The sequence below is a fragment of the Sciurus carolinensis genome, chromosome 7 (assembly GCF_902686445.1).
Source record: "Sciurus carolinensis chromosome 7, mSciCar1.2, whole genome shotgun sequence".
NCBI lineage: Eukaryota > Metazoa > Chordata > Mammalia > Rodentia > Sciuridae > Sciurus > Sciurus carolinensis.
The window spans coordinates 31,539,537-31,563,319 of NC_062219.1; the positions used below are offsets into that span (position 1 = coordinate 31,539,537).

General features: G+C 35.5%; 1 protein-coding gene across 1 annotated transcript in view; it reads right to left on the minus strand.

Moving 5' to 3' along the window:
• Eya4 (EYA transcriptional coactivator and phosphatase 4) overlaps positions 1 to 23,783 on the minus strand; it is a 266,157-nt gene that overhangs the window by 29,879 nt on the left and 212,495 nt on the right. The window contains 7 exon segments of the mRNA XM_047558124.1: positions 1,852 to 1,935; positions 3,396 to 3,532; positions 13,190 to 13,355; positions 16,920 to 16,999; positions 19,392 to 19,535; positions 19,674 to 19,816; positions 21,024 to 21,090. Of these exon segments, the coding sequence (XP_047414080.1) occupies positions 1,852 to 1,935; positions 3,396 to 3,532; positions 13,190 to 13,355; positions 16,920 to 16,999; positions 19,392 to 19,535; positions 19,674 to 19,816; positions 21,024 to 21,090 (821 nt within the window).

Genomic DNA, 23,783 nt, shown 5'->3' on the forward strand with positions numbered 1-23,783 from the left:
AACATTGTTCAAAATGGTGAATTAGACCAGATCCCTACCAGTGGCAAGTCCCAAGAATACTGACTTGTCATGAGACTGACCTGGTTTCCAGTATGTGCACCAGCATTTGTTTTTCTGTGACCTTGGTCAAGTTACTTAAGCCCTCATTATCCCAGTTTCCTCATCCAAAAAACATTTATCACAAAAAAATGACAGCAAAGTATCAATGAGAATTAAATGGGATGATGATGTTTCTGAAAGTAACTAACAGCAGCTACAATTGTTCTTGAGTGCTAATTCACAACAAACATTCTGCTAAACCCCTTAAATATGCTAGCTAGTGCTTTAATTCTTATTTTCCATTGATGGTGTTTTCCCCATTTTATAGATATTGAGACTCAGGGATTAAGCAATTTACCAGAGTCAGAAAACTGTAAACATTAGAACTGAATTTTCAAATTTAGTTCATCCACCCTATGAGGTGACAGCAAGAAGACAACCATTGTTAAACCAGGAGGCAGGCCCTCACCAGAACCAAATCTGCTGACACCTTGCTCTTGTCCTTCCCAGCCTCCAGGACTGTGAGAAATAATTGTTTGTTTAAACCACCCAGACTATGGGTGATTTGTTATAGTAGTGCAAGTTATGAAAATTTATCTATGAGGTATTTCCATTATGAATCAGGTAATAAAAATAAATATGAGGTAGAAATAGGTATGTGGCTATTAATTCTAGTATTTTTTTTTTCCTAATCCAAGTAGACAGTTTTGTGTATCTGGAGCACATGCATTTATCCCACTTCAGAGATGACTGCTTTAGAGAAAATTGTGACAAGGGGCTAAGAATCCTTTTAGAAAAGGTTACTTTTCATATTCATTTAGAAACATCCATCACCTACACCAAGAAACATGATAATACAGATTTGTCCAAGGTGCAATTTAGGAAAAGACATGTTTGAATGTAATGGATCACTACTTGTCTAGAAGACAACTCTTAACATAATTGCTAAAAACTGCATGTTGAGCTGACCTGAGGCATTATCAACTAGTGTGATGCAAAAAAGACAGAGTAAGACGCTTGTTTAGGTGTGATACATAAAGGAACCAAGTTGTATCTAACTTTAAGTACAGTAGTCAAAAGCAGACCAGCATGTTCTGAATTGACTCTGGTTAGATCATGAATCCTAAATTGTCAAGGTCTTAAACAGTAATGGCCTGAAAATTTGTTTCCGGCTGATAGGCCTCTTGCTGTTGCATCAGTTCTGGGAAGAGCACTCACACAGGTGCATAACTCCATGTTATTAGAAGCTGACTATGAACACAGCTGGGGAGAAAGACAGGGAAGCAAAGAGAGCCTCTGTCGTTGACCATGAGTAGCCCCAGGGGTGTTATCTTCCTTACTGTTCAGGTGCTTACCCAAGGCCCCCAAACATTCTATCATTCAAAAGATGGGTCAGACAGAAGAGGACTGCTTGTTTCAAAATAGCATAGTAATAGCCCGTACAAAAAATTTGTTCAATTTCTTCAAGTTCTCTTAATAGGGAATAAGGCATGGTTTTACAGTGTTTAAAAGTCTATTTCGATTCACAATTTTTTCTAAAATAATTATATAAGAGTAAGAAACTTGGTTTTGTTGTAAAAAGCTAAAAGTCACGAAGAACAAAGAGGGAGTCCAATTTCTTATTCATAAAATGCATCAGTTCATGTTGAAGAACAATAAGTCTCTGGAAATAGATAATTAGGAGAAGGTTTGACAGACTGCAAACAAACAAATAAAAAAAAAAAACACTTAACAGTATTTTTAAGTGACCCTTGATTTTTGGATAACATAAGTTCCAACATGAGTTCTTGGGGTCATGTCTTGATTCCTTACCTTGCCATATTTCTGTGCATAGGATCCTGTGAGCAGTGAATGGAAAACAATGATGGTTTCATCCAAATCCCAGACAAACACACGCTGAGGAAAAAACAAATATCAAAAAAATCACAAAGTTTAAAGGAAACAGAAACCTCTACACAAGTAGAAAGCATCTCCCTTCATTGTCAGGTAGAGTCTTGATAATGTTTTATGGAACATTTTTTATTCCATTATTTTCAATTTGCAAACTCTAGCTCCTATAAATTCAGAAGAACATGAGTGATACATGGGGTAATAGATAGTAAGCTTAATGTCAGATGTTCTAATCTGCATAAATTCATCCTAACTTTTACTGGTAGTTAATACCAAAAAAAGACACATTCAGACTTTATAATAGAAGTATGTTAAACATATAATCTCCATAGATTACAAAGTTTTATACCTCGTGGATTCGTGGAATTTTGCAATTTACATAAAGAACTGGGTTTAAAAAATATTTAAAAGAATTTATGAGTAACCTCTAAACAGAAATTGCAAAGTGTAGACTCTTGGGTCAGATTAGGTCAGTGAACACTTCGTTTGACCTTGAAGAGTTTGGAAAGGTTTCAAATTATTTATCAACATTCAAAAATAGGAGATTTCATCAAGCTTCAAAGTTCTGACTGTAACAGAGAAACTTGAGATTGGGACCAGGCTGGCTGAGAGTCCCACACAGCAGAGATGGCAGGTCTCCTGGCATGGACCAGTGTTCCCCTCTTCCTTAGTCTGCTGGGCTCTCTAGCCTCATCACTAATACTACCTTCCAGGTTCTTGAAGGCATTTAAATTTGCTGCTATTGTTCAGGTAAAAGAATCATCTTTTATGAGGAGGTACAATGTCTATTATTGATTTATAGTAAATCTGGAAATTAATTTTTTTTTCTCAATTGAAGCACTAGTTTGCATAAGAAGTAACATATTATGATTAATAGTAGTTTCTCCTGATGTCTCATAATAAAAATCAACCTGCTTAGGATAGATAAATCTCAAAAGAGGTCTCAAGTGAAAAAAATGACATAAGTTAAAATTTGCTCAAATATAACAATTTAAACTCATATATCAAATGACTGACATTTTCCTATTTTTGGACAACCTTTCTTTTCCAAACAGGTTATTTTTATCTTTTGAAATATATTAATTTATATGGAAATCTTTCCTTACTTTAGTCCTACCAAATGTAACGTTCTCAGGAAACTGTCCCACAAAATGGCTTTATTTTTAAAACTTCTGTTTGCTTTGGCCAATTTGGATAGAAAGATGCAATTATCTCAGGCCTTAGAATTTGTGAAGTGCTCAAATCACTTTTGAGTTGTTATTCCTCTTAATGTTGTTATTATAATATTTATTCAATATGAAATTTTAGAATTCAGAGCTGTAAACTGCCTGTGACGAAGCAGATCTACTCAGTTCACGATGTCTTTTTTACTTTAATTATGAAACTTAATGGAAGTGTAAGGTAGAGAATGCACATTCAGCAACATACAGCAACATATTGTGCTCTTGAAGAATGAGCAACCTTACCTCCAGGTCACTGTCGGGAGGCGGGGAGGGGTTGTTCTTCCGGCCTCTGCCTCTGGACTTTGACCCAGAACTCCTGCATGTTCTGTCATCAAGATCTTTGATAGGTGTGGAGGGGCTCTGCACAGTATCAAACTCTCCTGCAAAAAAACAGCCTGTGTCAAGAAGAGCACTTCTTATTTAGATCAGGTATGGCCTCCATTATTAATTATCTTAACAAATTCCTGTATAATACAAACCTTGTGACCAAAAAAAAAAAAAAAAAAGATTTATAATCCTAAACACAAAAATTCTGATAGAGTCAAATATTTTTTTACAGGTCACACAAATTCCTCCTAGTTTTAATCCATACGATCCATTAAACCCAAATATTTTTTATGCACCATGCCTTCCACTTTCTCTCTGTGCCCTCTCCTACATATTTATCTACATTTAGATCTATCCTCTCCTCCTTTTTGGTCATAGAGGATGAGTTGCCTTCTAGGTGATTCCTATCCAAACCTGACTCCCCAGCCCCACCTCTTAGGGATAGGGAATCACACCTGGTTATTCAAACCCTCTTTCATCTTTCCTTTCAACCTTCTCTGTGGTCCACTGACAAGTTTCATAAGTCCTTTCTCTTGATCTTGCATTTCTATCTAGATGCTCTCTGATATCTTCTCTTTTAAATGAAACTTCTTAAAAGAATAGTGCATAGCAGCGCTGTCCAATAGAAGTAAATGTAAGCCACAAATACGATTGCACACATTTTATATTCATTATAGTTTAAATATGAGGTGTCTCCCAAAAGCTCATGAGTAAGACAATGTAAGAAAGTTTACAGGTGAAATGATTGTGTTATGAGAGTTTAAACCCAAAGGGATTGGGTGTCATGATAAAGATTAACTAGATGGTGACTGTAGGCGGGAAGGGTATGGCTGCAGGAGGAGGGTCCCTGGTGGCTGCCTTTGGGGAATCTATATTTTGTCCTTGTTGAGCGTGGAGCTCTCTCTTTGCTTCCTGGTGTCAAGCCCTGAGTTACTTTCCTGTGCCATACACACTTCTGTATGATATTCTGCCTCATCTGGGGCCACAAATAATGGAGTTGGTTGTCTATGGTCTAAGACCTCTGAAACTACAAGCGGAAAATAAACTTTTCCTCTTCTGATTATTCTTGTCATATCTTTTGGTCACAGCAGTGAAGAATCTGACTAAAACAATATTATTATCTAGCAGCCACATTAAAAAAGTAAAGAGATAGTAAAATTGGTTCACATTATTAACTCGATATATGCAAAGTATCATTTTAGCGTGTATTCAATATAAAAATGACTGATGACATGTTTTACATTCTCTTTTTCATACTAAATCTTGTGCATATTTTATACATATAGTATATCTTGAACTGTGGTTCTAAGTGCTCAACAGCCACAGGTGGCCAGTGGCTATAGTATCAGATAAAACAAATGTTTCCACTCCTCATATCTGATTTATCAAAAGCTAGCTTCAGTTCACCTAAACCCTAATGAAAATACTTTTGCTAGGAGTCCTCAATAACCACTTGATTGACAGGTGCAGTGGACAAGCTCGGACCTTACCTTCCTAGAACTCTGTGCTGTGTTTGACCCTCTGAAACATCACCTCCTCAGAACCTATTCGGCAGCTGATACCCTGCATTCTCCTAGTTCTAGAATCTATCTCATCAGTCCTTCTGGTGGACTACTGTCCTAGGAAATAAGGACTCCTGTTCCACCATTCTTTATAAGCTAGTATTGAAGAGATCCATCTTCTGCTTACTATCCTTCTCATACCACATAATCTGGGGGTGACTTTACCCTCTTATGTGTTCATGTACCTGTATGGGATGAATCTGGGATCAAGTCTATACCTCTGTCTAGCCATATCCTAAGGTGCAGATTTCTTATCTAGCTGGTATCTGTATGTCCCATGAATATCTAAAACTCTTACCTATCTAAAGGTAGTGACAATATATCTTAGCAGGTTGAGGGTACATCATGAGTAGTGAAAAATTGTTAGGGATTCTTAAGATAAACTGAGGCCACTATGAGAAAATAGCCAACTTAATGTATGACTTCAAGAATTTCACTCAGTCTCTCTGAATCTGTTTCATTGTACATTAAAGTGTGGGTAAGAGTAAGCTACCTTTTTGGACTACTGAGGGAAAATCAGATTTATATTTAATTTGATTTAAATCATATGTATAAAATAAACCTTTCTAGGAGAATCAGATTGCAAACTATATTAAGTTTAAATTACACATTTTTAAACATAAAGATGTTATGGCTATCATGCTTTATCATTAAATTAAAGTAAAAGAATTCTCAGGGCAGCCAAGCAGAAATTAATCTAAATAAATAAGTCTGAACAAACTAGGCACGCATTATTATTTTTTTCTTTCTTTCCTTTTACTCAGTGCTGGGGACTAAACCTATCCTAGGCAAATGTGCTATCACTGGGCCACGTATATACCAGTCCCCAGGCCCTTACATATTATTTTTTTCTGAGAAACAGCAATTTTTACATAGCCAATAATGTTATATCTTTTAATTATAACATTTTCTTGGGAAATATTGCACATGTCAGGCAGGATCAAAAAGACGTTTACACAAAAATATGTTTGTAAATATCATTTGCTCTTACAATATTATTGCATGTTTCTCTCTTAAAGTTTTTTAGTTGTAGGGTTGAATATAGTCCTATTTTGTAGCAAATCATGTTTTAGCTCACTTTTGCATGTGTTAAATGAGACTTCAGTTATTTGAAACACACCAACTTTGAAATAAAATCACATAAAATATTTTCAATTATTTTTTCAAAACTGAATTTTCCTAAGGTTACTATATTCTGCAAATTGAACGTTGCACTTCAACTAAAGTGATGATGCAAACTGATACTCACTTCTTAACCTAGTTTTTAAGTATTTTTGGATGATGGTCCATAAAACCTGTCTTGATACACATCAAAAATTAATTTCCAGGTGTTATGTACCATAAAGCAGCTTTGTTCTTGCCACAGTGCAAGAGCTGAAAGCACAAAAACTTGCAAAGTCTCAATTATTGTGATCAGTTATGGAAAGTCAATTGTAAACTGGGTCAATCAAGAAGGAATTTAGGAGGAATAACAGGGCTATTAGAATCTGGATTCAGCAACTGCCACCATGGTGAAGGGAAAAGATGGGGTCAAGGGAAGCACCGGAGTTATCATAGGCAGAAGAATTTACTCCTGATGATGCTTTGCAAGTTACTAAAGGGTCTTAAAAGTGTTCTAAGAATATGAACAAAATGTGGATAGAAGTGTTTTGATGGAAATAAAGCACAACTTTTTAAGTAAACTGTGAAGAATAGTTCTAAATTTATTAAACACTTAGAAAGTATTATGCACTCTTCTTAAAAAAAATTTTTTTCATTGCTCATGTCTGTGAGCTTATCCATATTTTGACCTGGAACAAATCTTTGTTCTTTCCCCCATGTGACTAGAACTTTGTCAAGTACATATACTAAATGTTATCCTTCCTGTGATGGACATTTGGGTTAGTCACAGTGTTAGGTTCCTATGAACAAAGTTTCCATTTGCATCCTTGTGCATGCTTTTGTGATATAAGCACTCATTCCTCTTGGGTATCCATACATCATAGTGGGATTACTGGGTTACAGGTAGGCATATGTGCTTCTTTAGTAGACCTTTTCCAAAGTGAGGGCATTAATTTACTCTTCTACTAACAATAAGATTTTCAGTTGCTTCATATGACAATACTTGATATCATTAGTCTTTATTTTAGCCATTGTGAATGTATGGGTATTGCATTGTCATTTTAATTAGCATTTTCTTCATGTGTAATCATGGAGAACAATTTTTGCTATGTTTCTTGTTCATTTTATGTCTTCTGTTTGATAATTGTTAAAGCTCTCGCCCATTAAAAAATTGGGTTTTCTGTGCTTTTCTTATTGATCTGTCAGAGCTTTTTATTGTAGTGTGTGTATATGTGTGCACATGATTTAAACCTCACTCCAACAAAGTGAGTTAAGTCCTTCATTGTTGTCTTTTAGTGATGGGGAAACTGGAGACCTGTGAAACTTAATTAACTTACCAATATTAATTAGCTTGTATTTGATCATATTGATGTGGTTCCAGAACTCCTGCTTTAATCATGAGGCCTGCCCCAAATAGCAAAAGATTCTCCAGGTTACACAAAGGTCAAATCTACACTGGCTTCTGCATTTCGAGAAAATAATCTAACAACTGATCAGAATGGGAGAAAATATTGGAAAGCATACATATGATAAAGGGTTAATATTCAAAACATTTAAGGAATATTAAGGAACTCAAACAACTCAATAGTTAAGAAAACAAATAACCTGACAAAAACATGGGCAACGGATCTCAGTAGACATATCTTAAAAGAAGACATACAGATGGGCAACAGGAAGATGAAAAAATGCTCAACAATCAACAGAGAAATTCAAACAAGCTACAATGAGATATCACCTCACACCTGTTAGGATGGCTATTGTCAAAAAGACAAAAGATAATAAGTGTTGTAGAGGATGTAGAGAAAACCGTTGCACACTGTTGGTGGGAATGTAGATGAGGCCCCCCATTATAGAAAAGAGTATGGAAGGTCCTCAAAAAGTTAAGAGTAGAATCACCAAATGATTTAGCAATCCCATCCCTGGGTGAATATCCAAAGGAAGTGAGACCACTGTGTGAAGGAGATTCCTGCACTCCTAGGTCACTGCTGCACTGTCCATAATAGCCAAGATATGCAGTCAGCTCAAGGGCCCTTCAAAAGGTGAAGGAAAAAGAAAATGTGGTACATATACACAATGGAGTTATTCAACCTCAAAAAAGAAAGAAATCCTGTCGTTTGTTATTATGTTAAGCAAAATAAGCCTGGTACAGAAAGATAAATATTCCATGATCTCATGTAAAAGTCTGGTCTCAGACTAGAATGTTGGATACCAGGTACCATGGGGCTGAGGTCAGGGATCAGGAAGATGTCAGCTGAAGAATACAAAATTTCAGTTAACTTGGAAGGACAAGTTCAAGAAATCTATCATACAACATGATGACCATGTTAACAATAATGTATTATGTTTTTTGAAAATTGCTAAGATAATGATTTTTAAGAGCTATCATCACAAAAATGACATATGTGAGGTAATACATTAGTGCCTATGTATGCATATTTCAGAGCAATATGTTTTATGTGATAAATATATTAAAATTTTGTCATTCAATTAAATAAACAAGTCATTATTGCTGTGCGAGAGAGAAAGGACCAAGAAACTGACTGAAAGGACTTCACAGAAGTGAAAAAGCCCCTCCTGTGGAGGGCAGGTGGGTATCTGCTTGTTCAGAGACCACCCGCATGTGACTGTATTGACCTCTGCACTTCTTTTATCTCCTGATAAAGAGGAAAACCAGGAACTTGAGTTTAACCAATCATTAAACATTTGCTGGTACAATTATTTTTAAGAGAAAGCTGTTAACTCTAGTGTCTATTTTTACTCAGGTCACCATGCAAGGGCATGGGATGCTGCAAGAGGGGAAAATATAATTTGGCAAAGTTCACTGTGATCCATCCTCTGCCTGAGAAGCTGGCTTCAGTGATTTATTCTCTCCTTGACTTTTCTGGAGTACTTGTTCAGTTAGCTAATGTACTGTAATGTTTACTGTAGTCTCAGGGTAAAGGATAAGACTGCTACAAAATCCTAACCACATTTAATTTTAAGGGATGATTAAAATATTTAAAAGAAAAAACTGTAAAAATCTCTCATCTTCATGTGCTGATTCGTTCTCAAACATTCTGCATGCAAATCAAAAATACATTTTACCCTAGATAAACTTTGTGTTAAAGCCAAAGAAAGGTCTGCATAATGATAATGAACTAAAATGTCTGTTTTTAATCAGTACGGTAGTGTTTCTTTAAATCCATTGTCAAACTACCTAATAGGGTAAAATAAATAACTGAACGCTATTTGCAATTTCCAAATAACATCAGTCATTACCAACTGCTCAGGGCTTTTCTACATGATTGAATAATTATCCCTTAATCAGTACAATAATGAATAACTGCCCCTTTTGTAAGCTTTGGATATTTAGATCCAACTTTATTTCATTAGGTTTATCTCTATATCAGTGCAACCAGCTGTCTCTTATTGAACATAAGGCATGTTTCTGTTTTAAAGATGGAAAACAGTGAATGTTCTGTGAAAAATTGTGGACTTAATTGTTAGGTCTCTGCTGTAAGACCAAAATGCAGAATCAGTTAATGGGAAATTCTTTTCCTGCCCTTGAACTAAATCCATCAGATTTCATCATTAATAAAAAGAAATTCATAGTTGTAAACTTGCTTGCTTTTTGGAAGCATGCCAGATTGGAATAGGCATGAGTAAAAGTCAGAGGTCACAGAATTCCTCAGAAATCCAGACGTGTGTGTTGTTACGATTTCGGTCGAGAGAACAATGTAGTTATAAGTAGAACTATTTCTTCTTTAAATTCAACGAAAAGTCTGATGAAATCTGAAAATTATGCTAATCCATATACATTGACATTAGCAACCACTGGAATGCCTGAAGACATGGCAGCAACTGATAGTAAATACGAGAAGGCACATGTGGCTGTGCCACATTCGGAAGTCCCCACTCAGAATATCTCCCTGCCTGCATCTGGCACCTGTCCCATGAGTAAAATTACTATTCTGAATATGGAGAGTTCTTTAGTGAATGGAAAGTCACCATTCTTGTCTTTTCCGCACAGAAACCCTGCTGTGATTATATGGAAATTAGAAGAAAATCAACCCTGGACCCAAGTTCCATGCAGCACCTTCTGTCTCTGAGCAAACAGTTTCCATCATGGTAGCTGTAGTCTAGTAACTTCAAAACACCCTTCTGGTCCTGTCTGTCACTGTGTCTCTGACACCCTGATGACAAACACTTCTGTGGTTCTGTTTCAGCAGAGTCCCCTCGCTTGTTCTGTCTGCGCATTCACCACGGAGAAAAATCATTCCAGTGGGATGAGAGTACGACAAACCTCCTTATCTATAACCTCTCCACCACTCATTAAGCCAGGATTCTGAAATCACTGTCTCTAAGGCAAGATCCTTGATGAAATTCAAATATTGACTCAAAGAGGAACAGGGCAGTTTGGGGATATGTAATTAGGGTTGGAACTAACTAGAGAGACACCTAGGACATAAGAACTAAGGTCTGAGAAGCCATGCCTCCCTAAATTCTGCACTCTAGGTGCTTCACTGACCTGGCCCTAGGCCTGATCCTGCCTGGGAGACAAACGCTGAGAGAGGCTGAAGCTGGATGGAAAACCTCAACAGGAAGTCTTGGAGGGACAAGAACCAAGAATTGAAAAAGGCTGTGTGCTCAAAGGAGGGAAAATCTAAAAGGAATCTAAAGGAGAAAGAAACTGAAATACAGGGCAACAAAGACAAACTAAGCTTTCTAGACGATTTTTCACTGGGTTCATAGAGATGATACAGTGGTCTCCCCTCAGCTGCAAGGTATAGGTTCCAAGATGTTCCAAGGATGACAGAAACCATAGAGAGTACCAAACCCAAGAGATACTGTTTTTTCCTATACATACACACCTATTATAACGTTTAATTTGTAAATTAGTTGTAGTAAGATAGCACCAATGAGAACAATTTTAACAATAGACTATAATCACCATTACTAAAACTTATAAAATGTTTATTTTTGGAATTTTCCATTTAATATTTTTGAAATGCAGTTGATCATGGTTTACTGAAACTGCAACAAGAAAACCATGGCTAAGGGAGGACTACCGTATTTTGAACAGGAAATAAAAAATAACAGATGTTGCCCTCCCAACAATTTATAATACAAGCATATCTTGGTAGTTATTTAAAACATTGGTTTAGGGCTGGGCATGTAGCTCAGTGGTAAAGTGCTTACCTAGCATGTGTGAGGCCCTGACTGAGTTCAATCCCCGGTACCACACACACACACACACACACACACACACACAAATGTATGTATATACAACTAATTCATAAGTATATACATATATTAGTGTGTGTATGTATATATATATACACATACATATGTATACTACATATAGTATGTATATACATACACACTATATATATAATATACATACATATATCTTTCATTGTTACTTCTTTATATTCAAATTAGTTTACCTGTTCATATATTCAATATTATCCAGTATTTTCCCTTTCTTAACACATCACTATTTTAATTATTTGTCTGCTTTTTGTCTTGCCTGTTAAAGGAACATTAAAGGCATGCAGAAAGTACATTCATTGTTTAAGTGCCAGTTTCTAGCTCAATGCTGGGACCTAATAGGAACTCAATAAATAATTGTTTAATGGAATTGAATCATCTTGGCCCTACTTGTCCAGTTAGAATTTGCAGACTTGTGACCATGTTTCCCCATATTCTTTCTTTCCAAATCTGGATAGAAAGAAACGGGTGAATTTTGACCTTGCAAATAACTAAAAGCAGAAAAATATACTTAAACACATGAATAATATTTACAAAAGTTCTTCACTTTCTTATTGATTTTTTTTAGAGTTCTTTATGTATTCTGGATACAGGTCCTTTATCAGGCATGTGTTTTGGAAATATTTTCTCCCAAGCTGTGACTTGTCTTTTTATTCCTGTAGCAGAGAGTTTCAAAAAGAACTTCTCAGTTTGAGGAACTCTAATTACCTTTTCTTTTATGAGTTGTGCTTTTAGTGTCATATCTACAAAATCTTTATGTTGTCCAAGGTCACAAAGATTTCTTCTAGACATTTTTTAGTTTTAATTTTTACATGAGGGCTTATAATTCAATTTTAATTTTTGCATAGGAGTTGTGAGTTAAGATTTTTATTTTTTGCATATAGATGTTCAGTTTTCCCAGTACCTTTTGCTAAAAAAATATTAATTCTCTATCCAATTGTCTTTGCACTCTTGTCAAAAGCCATTTTTCCAGCATGCATATGAATTTATTTCTGGAATCTCCATTCTGTTTCATTTATCTACGTATCTATGCTTTTGCTAATTCAATACTTTCTTGATTACTATACCTGTAAGTCTTGAAATTGGTTAGTTCAAGTTTTCAAACTTCATTCTTATTTTTCAAAATTGTTTTCACTATTCTGTTCTTTTACCTTTCCTTATAATTTTAAAATCACTTTTATAATTTGTTCAAAAATTCTATTGGCATTTTGATTTGAGATTATGTTGGATATCTATTAAACTGGCCTTTAATTTTAAATACTTTGGAATGTCAAGCATATATGGCAAATATGATTCTAATAAGAATGTGGCAAGACTTCAGATAATGAGATGGATTTCAAATAAGCACCTATTGGGCAAAGATGTTAAACTACCTGCCACTGATCCTACAAATGTGGACTGGCAGGAGTTACTGATGACTCAGGGGTGAAGGACCTATGAAATTTCTCTGGCAAAAAGGAAATATTAACAGTTATACTCAAGAAGAAAATATTACAATTCTGCTGTCAAGTTTTTCACAATTAAAGAATGAGTCTGGCAAAAGGTCCATTCAACCCATGTCCATATTCATACATACATAGTCTTTTTGAGATTCCAATCTGCTACCTGTTTCACATCTAAAAGGAGGATTTTCTGCATTGCCAGAGGAGTTTGGATTTATGCAGTGAGGCTAATGTAGATTAAACATCATCACAATTAACTGGAATTTTCAGGCATGTTTTTGAAAAGTCCGTTTTTTTCATGTTATTAGATTCCACAAAACATTTAAGAGTATTTCACCTGGGTGAAGATCTGTACCTGGTTGGCTAGTCAGTCCTGGGAGAGATTCCTGTAACTGATAGGTGGAGGTTGATGAAGATGTGCCGTCAGCTGTGTTATTTGAAGTCATGTATGCTCCATAGGTTGATGCTGAGTAATACTGAGCATACTGGTTTTGGCCAAAGGCTGTGTAGGATGGATAATCCTGAAACAATAATGGACATGTGTGTGCTTAAAGAGAAATTACCATCCATTATGCTCCAAACAACAACAATAATGACAAGCAAAAAACCCAAACAACCCCAATCGCTATGGCAAATGAAAGATCAGTATGGGTTCCATTTATTTCTGAGTGTACATGTACAGCATTGTGCTGATCCTCCTGGGTGGAGATGACTTTGTTGGCAGTTTGTACCCATATATGCACATGGTAATGAGCTCCCTATTATTTTTGCAAACCAGCTCCAGTACACAAATTTTAATCTACCTAAAGTTTGCATGTGCTTCATTTTGTCCCCATAATTACTTATCCGAGGATTTACATTATTAGGATCTGTGCCCTGGAAGAGGATGGGGGGAGCTGGAACAGAGTCATACTCATGAAATCAGTACTAAGGCCATTAGCAGGGGGAGCGTGGCTGCCCCCACCCTGCTTCCACACAGACAGCCCAGTGCATTTGCTTGATTTCTGTTACCTTTCCAACTGCCCTTGATGATTCTGTCTTTTTGGCAGAAGGTATAAATAAACAAATGAATGAGGGATTTTTCTTACCCAGCCTCTCACATACCATGTGCTATCTGAGGCCTTAACTCAAAAGTGTTCAGTGAGGTGAGGTTTTTCAAACTAGTGGTTTTTCTCCTTTGTTTACAGACAAAAATGAAAGCATTGGGTCAACTCCCCAACCTGTTTTTTAACAAAAAAAAATTTTAAGAACCTTAAAATGATAAGAATGATTCCTCAAAATTCTTTTACATATTAAGATGGTGAGTGAGGGTGTTATGATCGAGTTTAATATGTCTACCATGTTTTAGCCCCAGATGCTATTAGTGATGACAGACCCTTAGTCAGGATTAAAATCCCCTGTTGAGACAAGTTCTGGAGGGAACAGAGATGTGGTTCCCCCAAAAAGAAATTCTCTGTATAAGTAAATACACGTGTTATCAGAAAGGATTAAGTAAAATGGCAAAAGACCAAAATTCCACTAGGCTGTTAAATTTTAGAATATTATGTTCCCCACAGCTACCTGTGAGCCAAAGAAAAAACTCATCAATATTTGAACAAGTTCCAAGCCACATGGCTTTTCCACAGTAAAAGAGAGAGAACAGAGGCTTACATGGGGCTGGCTTTGTGTCCAGGCACTGTACTAAGGGCTTAAATAGCTTTGCTCACCTAATTTTCACACTCTCCTATGTGATGTTATTATTATCATTCCCATTTTATATATTTATAAAAAAATGCTACAGCACAGAATGCTGAAGTGATTTGTGCCCAGGTCACACAGCCAGCAAGCTTCAGAGCTGCAACCCAGCATGGGTGTGAGGTACTGTGTGCTAACAAGCTACTGACACCCTGAGGGTGAGCTGGGTACATCCTGGGAAGTCTCCCATCAGCCTCTGGGGAATAGGGTGTCGAGTGCTCGGGTGTGTCTCTGTGATCTGTCTCCCTTCATTCCCACTCTGGACACCATGACCTTCACCTCCACTTTAGCCCATTTATTCACTTTCTACTTTATCTCCTGTTTCCATTTTTTACTTTCTCCAAAGACTCAGAAGTCAGAGTACACAAAACATAAATTACATAATGATGTTCTCCTTTTTAGGATCATTTAATAGCTTCCTACTGGACTTGGAATAGGATCTAAAGGCCTTATGGAAACCCTTGTGGCCTTATGTGAGCAGGCCTGTGTCTACCTCTTCAAAAACTGGTGTCTCCACCTTCCCTTTAGCCCTGACTAAACTCCAGTCCTGGAATTCAATGACACATGGAGTCTTCCACCCCTAGGGGTCTCATCCTTTCTGCTTTCTTTGCCTGAAACACTGGTGCACTCACTCATCATCTGGCCCTCAGAAGCCTTGGCCCAAGTGTGTTTCTCACAGAGAAGGCTTCTACCAAGCCTTACTCAAAAGTATTTTCCTGCTAATATTTTCAGTGGGATCTTGTTCTCTCTTCATGCTTTTTAATTATTTATTTGTGTGTCCATCGGTTTACTGTCTGCAGGCTGCAAATTCCATGAGGTAAGGATAAGGTTTGATACAGTGCGGCCACCGCACCACTGACCCCTAGTGTTCACACCTGTTCCTAATACGTGACAGACACTCAGTATCTGATGAAAGAATAAGTGGTACTCAGTCCATGATCCAAAACACAAACTATAATTTACACAAGATTCACTCGACTTAAATGGTCAGATAGAATTGGATCTGTTTTATGATTAAAACTTTTCAAATAAATATTCTTCTTTATGCAAATTTTTAAATCCTACCAAGTAGAGTGATATTTCAATTGCACTACCATTCTGTCTAGTGTTTATTTCTATTATTATATTTATTATACTCCACCCTCTATCCAAATTATTTCATGTCTGTTTTTTCAGGAAGACTGTGTCCTTCAGAAAGCATGAAACAAAGACTTAACTATTTTTTCCATACTTTTATTGGTGCATTATAGTTGTGCATAATGGTAGGATTTGTTGAAGACTAACTAGTTTGAGCCTTTAGTGTTTAGTCAAAAATACAATGTACAGCAGGAGCTTAATAAATGTCTGCTGTATCTATAAATAAATGATCAGAAATTCTCAGCTTTTTAAAAAAATATGCAGTACCTGATGGTTAGTGATTTAAGATACCATACTTTCTAATGAATGCCAACTTCTTTCTGGCCTTTTGTTGTGTTAATAAAACCACAAAAAAGGCAATTAATAGAATTCCTTCAGTAAATGCAAAAACCAAATGCTTGTGCAGTAACTTATATCTTAAAATACATGAAATTTTGGCCACTATGCTGAAGTAAAATAGTGCCTTGTCTGACCAGAAACAAGCTACTCTTCAGTCTCAACTATTCTGGGCAGGGCTGAGAATCATGAAATAAGGACAATAGATTCTGAAGTGTAAGCACAGATCACAAGTTCATCTCTGTGCCAAGTCGCTACCTCAGGAACATGCACTCTTGCTCTGCATGTCATTCCAACAGCTAGATTTTTAAAACTTACAAAAACATTAGGAAAGCCTGATTAGGAGGAGGCAGAGGACTGCTCAGGTAGGCTCAGTGACCAAAGCAAAATTTACGGGCTAGTATAGGAAAACAGGAACCAAACATTTATTGAAAGAAATCATAGAATTAAATAATTTTAAAAATCCAACATTAGTTCTGGAGGCATTTTATTTAATAACTAATGTTACTTTTTAGGACTGGAAAGGTTTTAGTCTATAGCATAACCCTGTGATTGATCATAGTTTGATTTACTAGTTAATATTCATAATGATAACATTTTATTAAGAGAAATAAAATTGTTTAGGATAGTTTAAGATAAAAGTATTCAATGTATTTTTTTAAATGAGAAAAGACTGCATCTACAGGGTACATATTTAATAACCAAGAAATCTAAAATGGCCAGAATAACACATATCCCAAGAATTCTGGATAAGTAAGTTTTTACTGTCCTGAGAGGGTGTATCAATTTTAAATAAAGAAATATTATTTACGGAGGATGTACACTTATATAGAAACTTGAATAGATACAAAAAGAACCAAAATAAAAAGCTACTATACCTGTTGTGAACCACTGAAATTCGTTGAATTGGAAACTGAATTATTTGCATAAATAGTAGATGATGGTGCAAAACTAGAACCTAGAGATGAAGAACAAATTTCATTTAAAAAACTTTCATACTAATTCAGTCATTAAAAGAAAGGATGAAATTCTGTCATTTGTGACAACACAGATGGAATTGGAGAATATTAAGTGAAATCAGTCAGGCAAAGAAAAGCAAATGTCATGTGACCCCATTTATGTGTAGAATCCAGAAGAGTTGATCTCATATAAATTGAGAATGGAATAGTGGTTACCAGAGGCTGGAGAGAAGAGTGAAGGGTCGGGGGGTTGGTCAATAGGAGAAAAAATTTCTGGTGGCTATTGCACACTAGTAAACACCGGAGAGTAGGTAATAATACGCTATATCTTCCAGAAAAACTGGAAAAAAAGGATTCTGAAGGTTTTCATTGCAAAGAAATGATAAATGTTTGAGGAGAAAGCTTTATATGTTCTGGTTTCAACATTATATAATGATAGACATATCAAAATATCACATGATACCCCATAAAAACAAGCATTATGTATAAATTAGAAATGAAATTTCCATATAGACCCCAAAGAAACTTTCTTTGTAAAATGATAAAAAATATTTCATTTTGCAGAATTCAGTAAGAGAAACATGATTTGAATTCTGTCTTGAAGGCAGTGAAATTTGAAGTTGGGAGACTTAAAAAGAAAATGTGCTCAGCTCTAGCCAGCTATGGTGGCTGGCAGACTTGCCGAGTGGGTGTCTTGGGCTAAAGAGGAGAATGTAGGCACAGTATCACCAGGATGAAGCTAGCATTCAAGGGGGCAGGCGTCTAAAAGAGCAGGGGTACTCAAAGAATAAAATACCAGAAAGATGGAGAACTGTGGATCTTTCAAACTATTTCCCCCCCATTTGCATACTGAAACTAATGGAGCTAAACACTGGGTAAGATTATTAGAAAGTAAAAATACAAAACCCACTTAGAAATGATGCTTGCAACAACCTGTCTCTTTGTTCTCTTATGTCTCCCTTTAGAACAACGAGAGGAGTGAATTAGGATTCAGTCAAAAAATGGTTCATAGAACTGTAAGAACTTATTCAATTAGTTTTTGAGTTGGGTCCAAAACAAGAGAAGTATTAATTACAGATTATTTCTTTTTAAATATGTTCTTGTGGATTGTACTTATCAAGGAATAAAATGAAAAACTATTCAGGCAGTGGAAGACCTGTTTTGTCAACGTATTTTTACTAGCAATATAGTATGTAATCAATGCAATTGACTTGGCCTAAATAGTCTAAATGGGGGAAAACTGAACATGTCTCTAGGTTTCGTCACACTCTCCACGATGCTTGTGGCTCATTGTGGCAACAGTGTATATGCAAAAATGTTTCCACCTAATATTCTGGATGGAAAGAGATCTGCTATTCCGACCAGAAATGTCTAAGTAATGATTTCATTTCAGTCAATTGCCTAAAGTGTCAATATCAGTTGGTTCAAACATGTGAATATAGTCCCAAATTTATGACCAACACTATAGACAAAATGATGGATAGGAACTACCTTTTAATATTTTTACCATGTCACTAAAATACTTTCTGCAATTATTATATAAAGATCAAACACAACTTTTAATAGGAGCCAAAAGCAAAAAAAAAAAAAAAAAGGTCCTATATGTATTATGATGGGGGGTTTTGCAAATTATATAAATAGTCTTATTAAGAACTATAATATCAATAGGTAGGGTGACATAATGGGGGGTGAGAGGGGGGCAAGAATGGAGGAAGGAAGGACTGCATAGAGGGAAAAGAGGGGGGGAGGGGTGTGGGATAGGAAAAAAATAACAGAATAAATCAAACAACATTACCCTATGTAAATTTATGATTACACAAATGGTATGCCTTTACTCCATGGACAAACAGAGAAACAACATGTACCCCATTTGTTTACAATAAAAAAAAATGCAAAAAAAAAAAATAGGTAGGGTGTATTTAAGGAATGAACAAAAATTCCCAATCACTCAATGTAAAGTGGACCTTAGAAAAGTGCTGATTTATTTTTAATACAACCAAAATTGCATTACATTCTTAAGGAGTATTGAAAAGAAAATACTGGTTTGCACTATGAATCTTTTAAATTGCTCACTTAAGTTAGACACCAAACAAGCGCCTGCCTGACCTGGTGGCTGGCTCGAAGTTTGCTTTGCTTGGACTCTGTTTCCTGCCAATGTTATACAGCTTAAACTTAAGTATTTACATTCAGTGTGAGTCATGTTTCTCTATGTACATTCAACTATTTCCATCATGTTTCTGCCTCGTAGTTTGTCTTTTTTTTAAAGAAATTGTGTGAGTGGTGGTTAAATTTAAAACTGTTTTCAGGACTGAACACTTCGAAGTTTGAAGCCAAAGAGTCTCATTCAGAGAACTGGTTCTCACATAGCATGCTCCATGTGTGGCTACTTACCTGGCATTTGGTAAGAATACGGTGTCTGGCCTGGCTGTGGAGTAGAAAACCCTGGGCTGTAACTGAGGCAGCCACTCTGCAATGGGGACTGAGTTTGGGAAAGTCCACTCTCCGTCTTGATGGCTGGCAACATCACACCCAAATCTGTTTCAAAAATACACATACAAACCATTGGATTAGTAAGATGATCTTCCTTCTGAGCTGTAACTTAACATTAGAGTACCAGCCCGCAGGATTACCCACTTATAATTGAAGAAGGAGAAGATATAAGATGTGAAATACCGTAGGTGGGCAGGCTGTAGGGCTGTCCTGTCTGTGAGTAGGCTGTGTAGACGGCTGGCTGCTGCATCCCCGAATACTGAGTCTGGCCTGCGTAGGCAGACATAGTTTGAGCTGCTGGTGTAGAAAGAATGTGTGGATAGGGCCTAAATATCAGAAAAATAGCATTACTGTGGCAACAAAGACTGCACATTAATTCAGACAGCTTAGACTCAGTGAAACCCTATAACATCTAGGAAGTAAACCTCCTCTCTATTCACAACATAATTTTAACAATATAGGAACGAATAAGAGTTTGAATGTCAGGAGCCCAGGCTCTGCTACAAAGTAACCACCTTGGAAAAATGATTTAAACTCCTTAAGATTATCTCATCTGTCAAATAAGAAGTTTAGCTTAGATGCTATATCTAAAGTCTTGCTACATCTAAATAGCTCTCCAATTAATATGTAGATGAGGAAAAGGAAGCACAGGCCAGTTAATCAATATGCTCACGAGTAGATTTACACTCACCATGAGTGACCTGATGCTATACAGTGATTACAAAAGTCTATTTAAAAGCTCTTCTGAGAATTCACTACCCAAATGGGAAATCAGTTAGAACAAAAGGAGGAGGAGGAGGAGGAGGAGGAGGAGGAGGAGGAGCCTTCCTGAAAAGAAATGGAATGCCATTCCTTTTATCATGTCACATTTTACAGAATGTTCCCAACTAGAGATCCAGACCCCAGCTTACACTTAGGATATTCTTGATGTTGTAGGAAAAAAACACATTATATTTTATATTATAAAAACATATTATATTTGTTCAGGAATCCAAAATCTAGGCACATCAGTTTGATCCCAAACAAATTCAGATATACACCCAATAGAGTTAAACTTGAAATATCTACCATTGTCCTCAGTATGGTGACCATAGTAGTTATAAAAACAAAGATAAACATATTTTCCAGAGTATGTTTATTATAACTCGAAATCCAATAAAAATACTCCAATGATGGAATGAATTATGAAGTGTTGATGTTTGGGTAAAATGTGAATTCTTTATATTTTCTTTAAGCTATGCAGCATTTTTAAATTTTCATTAAAAAAATAGCATCTTCTAGTTTGAGTTTGATGTTTTGCTCAAACTACAGGAATAGCCAGAATGAAGGGCATTAGCCAGATAAAAGTGATGTCTCTATTTCCAATTTGCATAGAATGCTTTATGTCTAATCTATTCAAATATCTATCCAGCTGCCTATATTACATGTATATACAGAAATGCCAATTTAAAGTTGATATATTGTGTGAATACAAATTAATAAATGTAAATCTGGAAAATGGTTCTAACAAAGCTGCATCTACTGACCACTTACTTGGAAGGATAGAGCTGCGGGGAGTACTGATGTGCTGATCTAGGGCTGTAGCCACTGCTTGTGATTACTGTAAGACACAACAAACCAGTGCACAAAAAAGTTGCTTCATAAATGCATTCCACTAGAAGATACACAGCCAATTTAAAGAAACTGTCATGTTAAATATGTTTCTAAAAATTCATTCATTTTCTAAAATCCAGTTCCTACAAAGTAACAGCTCCCTAAACACTTTTCAAAGTTAAACTGCTTTGAATTTTGTTCTAAGAGCATGAAATAAATATTCCTCTCTCAAATAATTCTATTACTCATCCATTTTCTCAAGTCAGCTATATGCTCTTAAGTATTGATATGCTATGAATAAGTATCTTTGATTATAGAATAATTAAGCTTTCATGGTGCAAAAGTAAAATTTTAAATTGAAAACTTTACATTTTAAACTCCAAATATGATAGCAATATATTGCCTCTAGATTTTATTCCAACTAAAATAATATTTAAGAAAAATTTGATGTTTCAAGCATCATTTCTAATTGTAAACATGCTAGTGTTTTCTATTTTCTTTCATTTTACTAATCCGAGGAGTTGTTAAAAATGCAGAGACCAAAGTATTCTAGGAATATCTGAACTATACAGAGCAAGCATGAGGGATGATGTAACACTTTCTATTAAGCATAATCAAAAAATGAAGTAGCAATCATATTTACAGATATATTTAGAACTATCAGAGATAATACTTTTCTGAGAAGAACTTAAAAGTAAAAGTCAGGTTCTATTAACATTTCATCCAAATATGTACCACAGACTGGAATATATCCAAAAGTTTGGAAGTTTCTCTTTCCTTTAGCCATCTGCCTTGACTAAGACAGATGTATTGCAAATATATGGGTTCTAAAGTGTTGAGCCAGCCCCTTCAGAGCCAATCCATACTGGGCAAGCACACAGAGTGTCTTTATTAGGCCATCTGCTGTTCATTCACTTTTCAAAAAGATTAAAGTAGTACACAACACAGCCCTGGAATTAGTTTAGTCTAATCAATCATAGTTATACTTCAAAGTACTATGACCTTCCTAAGTTGTTCATAATAATTCTGGAGCTAAACTTTTAGAATTGTAAAAGTGACAAATAGGTTTAAGTCGCTAACTGTTTTATGAAATTCGATATACTTCTATATCCAAATGTTATTAAGTACCTTTGTGATCTATTGCTTCATAAACATACAGAATGTAAGATGTTTATAATGCTATTTTGCCTGTAAGTACAGAGTAAGGAAAGAATAGTTTTCATAGCAATAGTACAATAAACACATTTCCATGAATATTAGGAATCAATTTTGAAAACAATTGAATATGACTGAAGTATCATATTCTAAACATTTTTGGGAATCAAAATTTAAGTGAATTTTCTATATATGTATATTGAAAATAAATTCACTGATAAGCCATTAATTTTTTCTTAATAATTAAAAACATAAAAGAATATTTAAAATGTTCAAATCAATTCAATGAGAATAGACTTTGTACTACACCACATGGGTACGAAATGTACATTATATAATAATAGTGTTTTCACTCTAATTTATTAATTCACTATAGTAAATTTTTTTTTTTTTTTTATGAGAAACATAGTTAAATAAAACTTAATTCCAGGTTGTTTTGTCTCTTTTTTAAAGGAACTTCATTTTCATTTTGGTACACTCAAGACTTTGGCTATACATACTAACTAGTCATTCTCAAGATTGAAAAGTAGAAGGCTTTTCAAAAAGACACAGAATAATGAAAGAAACATTCAATATAGCAGTTTTTCTTAAATACAACAAAGAGCAAAATTCGATATTTCAGCCAAACCATATATATATATTTATTTATACATAAACACAATTCTGAATAAATAGGATGATTTTTCTCTCTAATGAATGAATGTAGACATCATTAGAATAATGTACCCAACAATGTATAAAGGGTCAATTGAAATTTCACACTAATATCTATATGTTCATTTATAAATAAAAGACACAACTTTTGGCCCAGAAAACTAAGAGGCCTTTTAAAGAACAAGAATTGGAGCGTTTATACTTCCTTATTAATTTTATATATTTTATACTAACATAAACTTGCAGATGACAGAAAACAACAGGAAAATTGGATTCAAGTGAGTTGTGATTATGCTGATCAGAATAAAGATTGTTCCTGCCAAGGCAGCCTGATTTCCAGAAAAAACTTGTGGGACACCCTGTGCAAATGGGGAAGACCTTCTCTTTATCCCTAATTGTCATTTAATTAACCCCGAGCATTACCCAAAGCACTCAAATCAGTATACTCCACCATTTCTGCAAACAAAAGGAAACAGAACTGTCTTTAAAATATCCTGAAAAGTAATGTTTAAAAATTTTAATGTCTATTATCAGTTTTCCAGAGGCAAGCAATTTTAGGATTTTACTCTTATTATTAGGATAGTTTAGATCAGTGACTCTCAATGGGATGGGAAGTGGAGAGGAATTTGTCTGCCAGGAGAATTTTAAATGTCTGGAGTTATTTTTTCGGTGTTATAACTAACGGTGCTACTGACATTTGGAGCATATGCATGGACACTGCTGAGCATGTTACCATGCACAGTATAGATACATCAAAATTAAGAATTAGCCCCCAATTTTAATACTGCTGCCATTGAGAACCCCTGTCCTGGATCACTGTTGTGAGTGGAACTTCCCATAGTGTTGAACATGCTCTATATATGAGTTGTCCAATATGGTAGCCACTAGCCA